The 12813-nt window shown below is 60.3% G+C and overlaps 1 protein-coding gene across 4 annotated transcripts; it reads right to left on the bottom strand.

Annotated features, from left to right (window-relative positions):
* Positions 1-1441: 1441 nt before the first annotated feature.
* On the bottom strand, positions 1442-12774 carry Eps8l1 (EPS8 like 1). Of its 4 annotated transcripts, XM_047528750.1 has the most exons (21): positions 12621-12636; positions 11592-11685; positions 10686-10793; positions 10438-10478; positions 10118-10176; positions 9414-9575; positions 8973-9122; positions 8422-8504; positions 7883-8144; positions 7478-7604; positions 7203-7291; positions 7034-7108; positions 6791-6939; positions 6074-6215; positions 5944-5972; positions 3746-3878; positions 3528-3659; positions 3226-3334; positions 2869-3043; positions 2435-2567; positions 1442-2338 (listed from the first exon to the last, which is right to left on the bottom strand). In XM_047528750.1, exons 3-21 carry the CDS (start codon positions 10718-10720, stop codon positions 2252-2254), a joined length of 2172 nt encoding a protein of 723 aa, XP_047384706.1. In that variant the 5' UTR covers positions 10721-10793; positions 11592-11685; positions 12621-12636; the 3' UTR covers positions 1442-2251. The 4 variants fall into 4 exon arrangements, with proteins under 4 accessions (XP_047384706.1, XP_047384709.1, XP_047384708.1 ...); XM_047528753.1 differs by lacking the exons at positions 10686-10793; positions 12621-12636 and adding an exon at positions 12737-12774 and having other exon boundaries at positions 1444-2338; XM_047528752.1 differs by lacking the exon at positions 10686-10793 and having other exon boundaries at positions 1444-2338; positions 11592-11641.
* Positions 12775-12813: the final 39 nt, after the last annotated feature.

The raw sequence follows: 12813 nt of genomic DNA, 5'->3' as shown, positions 1-12813 counted from the left end.
CTCAGGATTGCCACAGTTCCTTCGAAACAAATCCTGGTCAATGGCCACATTTAAAATTTGGGGTGATTGACATGAAAATCTGGGGTTTGGGCTTAAGCCCTGCAGGGGTGTCTCCAAAGATGGGGCTTTGCTCACGTGCCCACTCGGCAATTCTGCCACATTCTACAGGCCAGGTCCTATTCTACTTGTTGGTGTTCAGTGGTGGGCACAGCAGATGAAGGGCCAGTGTGCTCCAGGAGGGGAGGCATCCAGGAACAACATGGACGCGTTTTGGTGGTGGTATTGTGGAGACTTGGAAGCGTGTGCTGTGTGCAGGGTGGGCTGGGTAAGCCTCGGAAAAGGCTGCCCCAGCAGATCCTGGAGCGAGCATGTCTCGAGTGTCCTTGGGTGGTGACAGCCACCTTGGGTGTGCAGAAGCCCTGGGGTGGAAGTGTGCTGGCAATGTGGAGGTGCAGGAAGAAGCTGCCGTGGCTGGAAGGAGGTAGCTTAAAGAGCTGAGGGCTGCTGGTGGGGACGTGGCCCTGGTGAGGACACAAGGCCTGACTGTGTGCCTCATCTGACTTGGGTTTGAAAGTCCCTCTGCTGCTGTATTGAGAATGGGCTGGGGGTCGGGGACAGGACGGCCAGCCAAAATCCCAGCAAGAGTTGACAGTGGTTGGGGCAGGGTGACAGCTGTGGAGAAGGTGAGAAATGGCCAGATTCTTGGGCACCGGAGGGGACAGCCAAGCTGACTTGCTCCCTGGGTCCTGTGTGGCTCCTCTTCAGTCTGCAGCCTGGTGGCAGTAGCCATGGGGGCTTGCTGAGGGGGAGTGGAGCAGGGCATTTGGGGAATGGCCTGCCAGTGGAACTGTGCCAACCAAGGCCTGCTGGTGGGAAGAGGGAAGCAGGCGGGTGGGGAGCCTGGGGACACAGGTCTTGGCAGCTGAGCTGGATCTGGGGTTCTAGCCCATGGGCCATGGGGAGCCAAGCGAGGCCTTTGAGTGGGGGCGGGGGTCAGGGACAGGGTCCATGTGGGAAGGAGTCTTGGAGGCCTGAGGTGGCCCCGGGTCAGGAGCCCCAGGCATGAGGCATCAGAGAGGAGGACCTGAATGGGCACCTGCCTCATTGAGGCTGACTCTGGCCTCTGATTTTGGTGGCACCATCTGGTGGCTCAGGTAGAAACAACCCCGAGGGAAGGGGCAGGGGTCCTGCAGGGATGCTGGTGGTGCTGGGGCTGCAGGGGGAGGTGCCAGAGCTGGGACAAAGGGTCATTTGTCTTAAAGTTGGAGGGATGTCCATTCTGAACAAGGGTGAAATCCAAGAAAACCAGACCTCATGGACCCCCAGATAATGGGGACAAGTTGCAGGCAGCTGGGGAGAAAAGGAGCTGTTTTTAAGGGGACAGAGGTTTGCAATTAGACATGGTCTTGCAGGACACAGTGGTCAGGAACCTGTGGTATGCTCAGGAGGCAGCTATTCTACATGGTTGGACTGCTGCAGGAGGTGGGGACGATGCATTGAAGTGGGTGGTGGGAGACTAGCCTGGGAGATGAGGGCAGGCTTCCCAGAGTTGGTCCTGAAACTCAGGTAAGAAGCAGAGAAGGGCCGCTCCGGCCAGCAGAAACAGCAAGTGGAGAAGGGCAGGGGCGGAGGCAGGCAGGCAGGGGGTGGTGAGAGGCAGGCTGCTGGGCTGGGGCCAGTGGGTGTGCTCTAAGCCTCTAGGCCAGGATGGACATACAGCCAGAGACAGGTGCTCGGGAGATGGGGCAAGTTGGAGGACAGACTGGTGGTGAGGAAGCCAGAAGGAGCCTGTTTTAGGGTGCCCTGGGTGGAGCAGAGGTTTCAGAGAAAAACTCAAGGCGGGACATCTCCCAGATTTCTGGCCTCCTGTAAGCCTGTGAGTGGGTGAGGGGCAGGGGTCCCTGAAGCCAGTAAGAGAGGGGACAGCGGTGGACACTGCAGGCTCAGAAGAGGCTGTTTATAGACTGGGCTGCATGCTACAATGCACTGTGCTCAGGAGGGCGTCCTCTCCAGTGGCGGGAGAGCTTTTCCTGTCGTTGGTGTTCACTCTTCCCACTCCCACCAGTTGATGGTGGCTCAGGAGGGACTTCAGCAAGAACGGTTGAGTCTGTCCACCAGGGTAGAAGAGACCAGGGCCGCCTGGGTTCGCGCTCCTTTAGGGAATCTGCTGCCACTGATGGGGAAGTCCAGTGTCTCAACCCGCAGTGCGTGGGAAAACGCTTGTCATTTTTTGCTAAGGGGCCCGGAAGGGTCAGATGACCTCCGTTTTCATCTCGCCTTCCACCTTCTTCTTCTGCTTTTCCATCACTGCTTCCAGCTCTGACACCTTCTCTTTGTCCTGGAAAGTGGGGTGGAAATCAGGACCTTGGTGCCCCAGTCCGCGGCGCCTTGTCCCTGGCTCTGTCTGGGCCCAGACCTGAGCACCCCGGCTCACCTCCAGCAGCGCTCGCTGCACCGTTAGCTGGCTGTACACACGCGCCCCTTCCTCAGGGCTCACTGCCCGCAACTCTTCTTTTTGCAACGAGAAAAGCTGCGCGCCGGACAGTACGCCCAGCGCGTTCACGGTCCTGAGCAAGGGCAGCGAGCGCGGTCAGGCCCATCGGCCACACGCCAGCCAAAGCGGCAGAAGTCGCCCGAGTCCCCGCCCACCAACCACAGCGCGCACTCCTGTGGAGGTGGGCGGGACTTCTCTGGGAAGTCCAATCGGAGCTTGGAAAACAAGCCAATCACAGCCCGAAATTCGGCCTTCCAACCAGACGCTCACCAAGGGCGGATCCAGAGTTCGCCACGCCCCGCGCCAGGCCAATCTGAACCTCCGCTCCCAGCTCCCGCACCTCGCCGCGGGCGAGCCGGCCGGACCCCACTCACCCCGGACTAAAGCCTTTGGCTTGCAGCCAGGCGCGGACTTTCCCGGCGTCTGAGTGCGGGCTGAGCTGCGGCTCCAGGGCGCGGGGTCCCTGGGTTGCACGGCTGGGACTCGTGCGGCCCTGGGCCAGGCGCGCCTGCAGCTCCTCGTTGACACTCAGCATTTGGGAGAATTTCTCTGCAGGCGGGATACCGGGAGTGCGTACTCAGGCGGAGGGGTGTCGGGCCGCGTCCGGCCCTCCAGCATCCCCCGGGTGGGTGGAGAGTCCCTTTGCTCTTAGTCTCGGTTTCCCTACCTGGAAAGCGACGAGGACTGCTCCCAAGAGGGGCTCTCCCAGGAGGGAATGCCCCACCACTCACCCTTCTCGCTGGGATCCAAGTTGTTGAGGCTATCGCAGCTGTCCCAGTGGGGCCTCGCTGGAGCAGGAGCCGGGGCAGGAGCTGGTGGTGGAGGGGGAGTGCTGTGCTCCTAGAGGAGAGTGAAAGGAGGGGATCTGAGTCAGGGAGAAGGCTCAGAGTCCCCTTTCCCCTCTGGAGATACACCTCTGATCCCTATCACGTCACAGTACCCTTGACAGCTGATCCCCCTGTCCCTCCCTCTCAGGACCCAGCATCCAGCCCCAGCCACTCCTCTTTGAAGACCCGAGTCTACCCTGACTCACCACACATCCGGCAGGGCTTTGGATGTGGTCCCTCTGGGGTCCTCGGTGTGGTGTCAGGATATTGTAGGGCACATATCCCTCCTGGCCCTGTTGGTCCCTAACCTTCCACCACTTGCGCCTGTCATCCAGGACCTGGGTAGGCATAAGGAGGAGTTTTGAGGTCTGGGTCTGCAGGAGTGCTGGCCAGTTTTAGCCCTGCAGGCCCCCACATCTCTAACCTCCAACACATCCTGTTGCTTGACGGATAGCTCACTGCTGTTGCGGGCCTGGAAGTCATAATTACTCAGGACCCACTTTCCTGCTGGCTCTGGCTCCAGTTGGGGCTCAGCTTCCAGCTCTGGCTCTTGGTGACTGAGGAGAATTGGAAGGGTTGGAGATCAGGAGGCAGCCAGCCCCGCTGGTCTGGGTAGTAAGGTGCTGGTGTGAGCTGGGGTTAGAGCCAAGCAGGGGTCGCAGCAGTGGCCAGGTTAATAATGTTAATAGAGATCAGAAATGGGGATAATGGCTCAGACATATTTTGTTCCTTTTCTTGCCTGGCTATAAGCATATGGCATGGGTACTATTATCTCTCACCATACAGGTGAGAACAGTGAGACTCAGAACACACAGCTAGGAACAGCTACTGTTTACTGAGCATCAATAGGGACTGGGTATCAATCGGCGTGATAGCACAAGAGCAGTCAAATGATTGCAAACACTCATGCAGCCCCACATGCCAGGAACTGTGCAAAGTCTGTTATAGATATTAGCTGATTTGCTCCTCCTGACCACCTTGGTAGAACCATGAATTTGTATCTCCTTCAGTTTTTCCTTCCCCAGGGAACTCATTACCTCTGCTTTTACAGGTGAGGAAGCTGATGCACAGTGATGTCAAGGTCAGGGAACAAGAGAGAGAGAGGCATGACTGAGCTGGGCATGGTGGTGTACTCCTGTAACCTCAGCGGCTTGGGAGGCTGAGGCAGGAGGATCGCAAATTCAAAGCCAGCCTCAGCAAAAGTGAGGTACTAAGTAACTCAGAGAGACCCTGTCTCTAAATAAAAAGCAAAAAAGGGCTGGGGATATGGCTCCAGTGGCTAAGTGCCCCTGACTTCAATCCCTGGTGCCTCCCTCCCCCTGGGGAAAAAAAAAAAAAGAAAGAGAGAGGCATGACGGGCCTGGCCCAGGCAGTTAGCCTTGAGAACTGTCCTGCTGTGCGTGCAGCAAATCCGAACTGAGCTGGGCCACATCCTTGGGCTCTCTGCTAGCTGGAACATCAGACTTCTCACCCCTCCAGGAAGGGCTGATCGTTTTTCCTGTTTCCCTCACAAAGAACTTGAGGCTGAGAAGGTATGTGAAGAGCTGGAGGGGCTGAGTTCAAGATTTGGAAGCACAGAGGAGGGGATCTGCCACCAGGCAGCTGGGGGTGGGTTGGATATGACCTAGTAAGAGGGACCTCAGCCCGGATCAGGCCTACCTGTGCAGGGGAGAGGGGGGGTCTTCAGGGCCGCGGCGCCCCCTGTGTGGGGCTGGCAGCTCCCAGCATGCTGTCCCTGCTGAGACCCTCTGCCCTGGCTCTCACCCAGACCCCCGTCATCTCCAGCCTAACCGCCTTCTCATCCATGTGGATTTTCCCAGTCTGCCCACTACTTGCCCAAGGACTCTAGAGTTCTGGTCACTACCTTTTTCCTTCCCTGAGACCCAAGACCCAGAGATCCCAGAGTTTCGTGGAACCATGGCTTTGGATCCCTACTTCTTTAATTCCCAAGGATCCAGAGTCTAGGTCTCAAGCTTCAATTTCCTCACCTTTTAGCCCCCATAATCTCTAAGTCTACACTCATCAGGAACTTGGACTATTGATTTAAAACCTTTGGGAAACTGAAAGTCCAACCTGCCAATCTTTGCCTCTTTCAGAGATCCAGAGATACTGCCATTTCTTAACTCCCCCAGAAACGTTCCCTCAAGCTCTTGAAGTCCCAAGCCTGTTTCTCTGGATCTCTAGGACCCCAAGCACCAGATCTGAGTTCTTCCAAACCCAAATGTCTAATCCCCAGCCTCTTTCCTCTAATACCCAGGGCTCTGTTCTTTAGAAACCCAGGCATGAAGCTTCCCAGGCTCCAGAAAGCCAAATTGCGTTTGCCTAGTCCTTTGAGGACCTGGGTGCCTAACCTCTTAGACATACCCATTCCCAGCCCCTTCCTCCCTTAGTCTCAGGACTCTGGGCCTCATTTCCTCCTCCCTGGGACCCACTCCATCCCTCCCTATTCCCCCCACCCCGTCCCAGCCCCATCTCGTCACCACCTCACCCACCTTTGAAGAGCCAGGAAGACCAAAAAAAAAAAAAAAAAAAAAAAAAAAAAAGGGGTGGAGTCAGCACTGGGGATCTCCCAGGCCACACCCCTCCTGGACCCGGCTTCCCAGGCCTGGAGCAGACACTCACCCATTGACAGCGACCTGAGGAGCGCTTTGCTGCAGGAAGTAAGAGAGCCTGGGGTCAGGGGGACCGCGCTGGAACTTCCCAGCCTAGGTCCTGGCTGTCGGCTGGCGCACCCCTGGCAGCCCAGCCTTACCTGCCAGCGCCTCCTCTCGTGCTGTAGCTGTCTCTCCACTGGGTCCTCCCAAGCGCGGCCCTGAGGGTCAGTGGCCGGGGGCTCCCAGCCATTGTAGAACTCGGGGCTGTATGGGGGTCCCTCTTCCAGGGGCAGCTCCAGCCTGCGACCAGGAAAGGACCGGTAGCTCAGGTGATCCTGGTCCACCCGGACTTAGCCCTGTCATTGACTTCACTAAATTTCGCCCCTTCCCCTCAGCCTCCCTTTATCGAATGATTCTAACCCCACCCGCTCCCTACGTTCCGCTCACGACATTAATACGGTGATTCCACTCTAATGCTCCGCCCAGCTTCTAACTCTCATCTCTGATTCCAACGCGGGTTTCTAGCTACTTTCATCTCGCCCTTTGGCCCAAGTCGGATCTCTGGTTTCGCCCTAAGACCCTAAGACTAGACTCCATTCAGGTTTCAAATCTACAGGTCACAACTCCCTTAAGCCCGCCTCTCCCGTTAGTCCCGCCCCATTCACCTAAGCCCCGCCCTCGCCCTATAGTCCAGCAGAATTCCTCCTTGGGTTCCAATCCAACAGTCTGGTTAGATCTTAAACCTCTCCTTCTTTCTAATTTTTGGCCTTCTCTCCTATCGGATACTAGAATTAGGTCCTAAGTGCCAGACCCTCCTGGCTAAGCCCCGCCTCCAACCCACTCTGGTCCCGCCTTCTTCCCAGTCCCGCACCAACCCTGGGCGGGTCCATGAATCCCCCAGCGAGGTCCAGAGTGTGTTTTCACGAGGAGTGACATTGTCCCGCAGCAGCGCCACCGCCTCGGACGTCAGATGCGGCCGCCTCACGCTGCTGGCGAACTCAGGGCCGCCCGACGTGTTCACAATCTGCAGGAGGCAAGAGTGCGCAAGCCACCAGACCCTCTTGAAGTCTAACCCATTTCTCCTGCTGGGAGGCCGAAGGCCTTGGGCGCAGGCTCACCATCTGCAGAGGTCCGAACAAAAAGTGCAGCAGCTCCGGGGAAGAGGGGTTGGCGATGTTGCCGCGCAGCCGGGCCTGGGCGAGGAGGGGTGGTTTGGCGTTAGAGCATGGACGAGTCAGGGTCACTGTCCCCTCACCCCAAGAAGCCCAGGGGTGGGTGCGTCCTCACCAGCAGGCTGAAGGCGTACTTGATTTTCTGAAGCACGTCGGTGTACTCGGCCTCCGAGGGCGGCTTGGCCCTCAGAGTCAGCAGGCCCTCTGTGGGTGCGGACAGGCGCGGGGGTGGGGGCACAGGGACAGCGTCCGAGTCAGAGAGGGATAGACACCAGCGGGTACAGTCAGTAGTGAGAGGAGGCCGCGGCGGTGGAGGCCCCGGGGAGGCTATTCGGGAGTGCCTTGGAAGGGGTGCGCCCGCCTCCGCTCCCACCCGCAGGCGCCTCTTACCCCCGGCCTCCCGGCGCCGCGTCCTGCGGCCGCGCTCCCGGTGCTCCAGCACGCGGGCGGCCTCTGCCGACTTCTGAAGCCTCGATACAAAGCTCTCCACGTCGTCGAAAATGTGGTTCAGGATGTCCTGCGGGACGAGGCGGGAGACGCGTGGGGCTCCTGAATCCCGGACGTTCGCGCGTTTACCCAGAGGCGCTCCCCCGAGGCCAGGCCACCCCCCGACCGAAGCCGCAGGTGACCGCTCCAGCATTCGGGTCCCGCCCTCGGAACCCAGCTCCCCACCTCCACAGCCAGCCTCGGCCAGATCCCGGACCTTCCCCAGCACCTCCCGCCCCCGCAGTTTGATTGATGGACGGGTCCCCCAACTCTGGGCCCCGCGTCTGCAGGCTGGTGGGAGCCACGCACCACTTCTCGCTCCGCCTGCAGACCCGCCAGCTCAGGACCCCGGGGGCCCAGGTCTGGCGAGGCCGGATCTGCGAGGCAGGCGGTGCGCGCCGGGCCCGGCCTTGCCGCCTCCTCCGCCTCAGGAATAGGCTCCACCTGGGGTCGCCCGCGGCCCGCGGCCGGCTCCGCAGAGCCGATGACCGCGCGGACCGACGGGCGGCGCTGCAGGGGTGGAGTCTCCGCGGCCGGCGAGGGACCGCGCTGCAGCTCCTCTTGCGTGGCCCTGCGGAGGGAGAAGGGGAAACTGAGGCTGGACCAACCGAAAGGACCCGCGGGGAAGCAGAGAGACACTGAGGTTGGAAGGAGTCAAACATAGGCTGGGCGTTTCGTAGGGAGCTATCTGACATACGGAGGGAGACCAGGCCCAGGGCGTGAGAGCAGAACCCTGGAGAGGGCTCTGGGAGGTGGTAGGGCCTGACCAGGTTGGCGTGCCTCCGTTCAACCCACGTTCCGCTCCTAGTTGGAATCAGCTCCCCGTGCTTCTAGTCCAGTTCGCTCACCTGAGTGCTGCTGCCCGGCGCTCCCCGCGACCGGAGCGGTAATTGTGCAGAGCCCCCTGGATGTCCTCTCGCATCAGCTCGGCCTGCCAATCATACTGTCAGGCAAGGCCTCCCCACGCCCCACCCGCTGCCCTCCCAGGCCTCGCCCCGGTTGATTTAATGGCTCAGCCCTGGTTCCCCGATGTTTGCTCACACCCGTGGACCCACGCATGTCCACTCCTGGACTTGCACTCTCGCCCTAACTCTGCCCCTGCCGTGGGCCACGACCCGGTCGTGGAGACCAGTCTGGTTCCTCGTCCTGGACCACACTGCCCAGTATCCTCCTTCTGGTTACTCCCCAGGCGCTTCTGTTCGGTTCACGTCTTCTGAATGCTCTACCCTCACCCTCTGGTCCTGTCTTGTCCCGAGATCAACCTGTCTGAAAAGGCCACTCCCAGAGCCTCTTTCTCAGGTCACGACCCCTCCCCGGTACCCCAGGCCCCGCCCCATCATGTGGAGACCCCTCCGCTTCTGCCTGGGCTGGGACTCTGGGTCCAGAGCCCCGCTCTCACCCCGAGGCGCAGGCCCTGGAAGAAGTGCACGTCTGGCTGCGCACGCTCTGGCTCCTGACACACCAGGAGCAGCAGCGAGCGACTCCGTCCTGGCGGCGTCACCGCGTCGCAGCGCAGGATGGCGCCCAGTGGATAAGACTCCAGCTCCTCCTGTGATGGGAGGCAGACGGCTCGGTAAACTGAGGCACGAGTCGACAATGCTATCAATTGATGACATTAGTGCAGCAACTGGGCAGTGCAACCTCACGAGGTAACGGGATTAGGGATAACACCCCCTTTTAATAGGGGAGGCCAGAAAAGGGATGGGGCCTCCCGCCAAAGTTCCCAGAGCATGTGTGGGAGCCCAGATTGACGCTCAGACCCTTGAAGCTCCAAGGTCAAGCTTTCCATGTCGCTGCAGGCTCGCCTGTCCACTCTTCCCACCCACGTGCTCCCTGGCACCTTGGAGACTGTGTCCAACAGGGTGACTCGGTCAGGGGACACTCGAAGTAGCATCTCCTGTGCCCAAACACGGCCCTGGCTGTCCATGGCGGCCAGCTTCCTGGAGGCATCCTCCACGGTGTGCACGCCATCCTCCTCGCCCAGGCAGAACGTCACCAGGTGCTGGCACCCCACAAAGAGCACATTGAGTCCCCCAAGGAGGAGCCACCCTTCCAGCCTGAGGCTAGCCACTCCTCTAGGAAGGCGTCCCTGAGCGTCTGTGCACCCCTGGCCTACCACCCAGAGCCTGTGGCTCCTCTTTCCTTGGAGCTGCTAGCACTGGGGGCTGGCTTCTCCCCAAGACTAGCGCCCCTGAGTGCAGAAGCCAGTCTGAGCAGCAGCAAGTTCCTCTAAAACCTCCTCTGGTGTCCGTTCCATTAGAGTGCCAGGCACTGAGGACCTCTGGAGCCATCTGCCCTGTCTCATCCACCATTGCTGCTGATTTGTCCCTGAATCCAGCACAAGAGCTGGTCCACAGGCAATGTCGGTGGACTTGATGAAGCTGAGGTCCGTGACTATTCAGTGTCTGAGGCCATGTACAGAAAGTCCATTTTGTGGGTGACTAGAGGACTTCTTCCTGCTTGATGACCCTGCCTATCAACTGTCCTATCTGTATAGTTCCATTTTCCCCAGAAGAGCCCTGTGGAAACAGACCCCAGACTCACATTGACATGGTACTGGGAAACATCAGCCATAACCATGGTGGAGTAGCGCTTCCTCTGCTCTGTGGAGAGGACAGTGCACCAGGATGGGAGCCCAGTCTCCTCCCTCAGACCAGATGGGAGCCCGGCCTCCTCCCTCAGACCCAGACCCAGGCCCCAGCCTCCTCCCTCAGACCCAGACCCAGGCCCCAGCCTCCTCCTTCAGACCAGGGACCTAGGACTCCAAGTCCAGCCCTCCTTCCTCAGACCAGAAGTCTGGGCCCAGCCCTCTTCTCCCAGGAGCCTGGGTTCTACCGCCATGGTTCTCTTTGACCCACACTCACCGTAGATAGACTTGGCACTTGGCTTGGGGGCAGCTTCTGGGCTGGTGAAAAAAAAGGGGTGAGAGGGACTGTGGGAGAAGATCCCAGGAGAATGGCAGGCAGGGCAGCAGGACTTCACTGTGAGGGTAATGGGGAGCCATGCAGGGTATCAGGCAGGGAAGGGCAGAACCAAGGCAGGTTCTAAGAAGATGGGTAAGGTGGTTAGTGGGTATGGGGACAGGAAGTGTAGTCTTCAGTGTCTTGAAGACCTGGGTTCAAATCCTGTGTGCTGCTTCCTTGCCATAAGATCCTGGGCAGGGACTTAATTTCTCCTGCCTCAGTTCCCCTTCTGTAGGGTAGCATCCACCTGTAGGGCTCTGGGCAAATTCAATCAGATGAGGCAGGTGGAAGAGCTGCAGGCTCAGTACCTGGGATCATCCTTATTATGGTGATGCAAAGGACTTCAGCACACAGTAGTTGCTCAATAAATTGGAATTGGTACAATTGCATTAGCAGTACCTGCAGTAAACAGAAATGTCCCCTCCCCTTGCCACCCCATGAGCCAGGCTCCTCCCGTCACCTCCTTCTCCATCTTCTCTTGTCCCCAGCCCCGTCCCCAAGTCATTGCCACAAGAATCCTCAAATCCCCGTTTCCACAGAAATAACAGCTCAGGGATCCGGGATGAGGGATAGAGAGGTCCCACTCTATCTGCCCCTGCAGTCAGATGTCCCCACAATTTGATTAGCCCTGAGCTGGAGAGCTCACTACTTCTGATGAACTCTCTGATTCGCAGCTGTCCCTGTCCTCTGCGGGAACCTGGAGTCCCCAGCAGGAATCCCTCCTGCATCTCCAGCAACGGCTCAACCCCCCGAAAACAAGGTCATGACACGGCGGCCATAGCAGTCCCCCAAGGCTCCTGAGGGGCGTCCTGCCGGGTCCCGCAGCTTCACTCCATCAGCTCTAAAACTGTCCTTGCTTCACAGAGGAGGGCTGGGCTCAGGTGAGTCAGTCCCTCTGCAGGTCACCCATGGCTGAGCCTGGACACAGCTGTCTGTACCTGACCAAGGCTGGACAGGGAGGGACGGGCTCTGGCTTTCCCCCAAGTGCAGGGCCTGGCTGCTGCAGATAGATCCCAGCTTGGCGGGTGTGGTGACGGGGGCCAGAGGGCACTTACCCAGTGGTGGTGCTCATGGTGCTGGGGGAGAGCTTCTCCTGCCTGGAGACCTGGGAGCCAGCAGAGATGGAGCCCGACGTCTGCTGGACCTGACCTGACCAGCCCAGCATTTTCCCTCAGACCCAGGGTCCAGCTTAGCCCTCCTCCCTCAGACCCAGGGCTCCAGGCCCAGCCTCCTCCCTCAGACCCAGGGGTCCAGCCCAGCCCTCCTCCCTCAGACCCAGGGGTCCAGGCCCAGCCTTCCTCCCTCAGACCCAGGGACCCAGGCCCACCCTCCTCCCTCAGACCCAGGGCTCCAGAGCTCACCCTCCTCCCTCCGACCCAGGGCTCCAGAGCTCACCCTCCTCCCTCAGACCCAGCGACCCAGGCCCAGCCTTCCTCCCTCAGACCCAGGGACCCAGGCCCACCCTCCTCCCTCAGACCCAGGGGTCCAGGCCCAGCCTCCTCCCTCAGACCCAGGGGTCCAGGCCCAGCCTCCTCCCTCAGACCCAGGGGTCCAGGCCCAGCCCACCTCCCTCAGACCCAGGGGTCCAGGCCCAGCCTCCTCCCTCAGACCCAGGGGTCCAGGCCCAGCCCACCTCCCTCAGACCCAGGGGTCCAGGCCCAGCCTCCTCCCTCAGACCCAGGGGTCCAGGCCCAGCCTCCTCCCTCAGACCCAGGGGTCCAGGCCCAGCCTCCTCCCTCAGACCCAGGGGTCCAGGCCCAGCCTCCTCCCTCAGACCCAGGGGTCCAGGCCCAGCCCACCTCCCTCAGACCCAGGGGTCCAGGCCCAGCCTCCTCCCTCATACCCGGGGGTCCAGGCCCAGCCTCCTCCCTCATACCCGGGGGTCCAGGCCCAGCCTCCTCCCTCAGACCCAGGGGTCCAGTCCCAGCCTCCTCCCTCATACCCGGGGGTCCAGGCCCAGCCTCCTCCCTCAGACCCAGGGGTCCAGTCCCAGCCTCCTCCCTCAGACCTGGGGGCTCCAGGCCCAGCCTCCTCCCCGAGACCCAGGGCAGCAGCCCAGCCCTCCGGGGCTCAGGCCTCCTTACCAACAGGGTCAGGCTCTGCCTCTCTCTGAGCCCTCAGCCTCTCTCCCTTCCAGACTCTGGTGCCTCCTCTGCTCCCTCCCTGGGCAGTCCCACCTCTGCATACCTGAGCTGCTCACCTGGCACTTCCCGCTGAGGTGGCCCGGGCGGGGCTGGCCCACAGTCCAGGGAGGGGGCTGGGGCGGCCTGGCGAGCC

Source organism: Sciurus carolinensis, chromosome 16 (assembly GCF_902686445.1).
Source record: "Sciurus carolinensis chromosome 16, mSciCar1.2, whole genome shotgun sequence".
Taxonomy (NCBI): Eukaryota; Metazoa; Chordata; class Mammalia; order Rodentia; family Sciuridae; genus Sciurus; species Sciurus carolinensis.
This window is presented reverse-complemented; position numbering and strand designations above follow the sequence as displayed.

What these genes read in the sequence shown, in the direction of transcription:
- Eps8l1 (XM_047528750.1), bottom strand. Translation starts at nt 10,720, where the DNA reads ATGGCAAGGAAGCAGCACACAGGATTTGAACCCAG. An exon ending in TGTTGGACACAGTCTCCAAG is followed by an intron (nt 9,123 to 9,413) that starts GTGCCAGGGAGC and finishes CTCCCATCACAG; the next exon opens with GAGGAGCTGGAGTCTTATCC. An exon ending in TCCAGGGCCTGCGCCTCGGG is followed by an intron (nt 8,505 to 8,972) that starts GTGAGAGCGGGG and finishes TATGATTGGCAG; the next exon opens with GCCGAGCTGATGCGAGAGGA.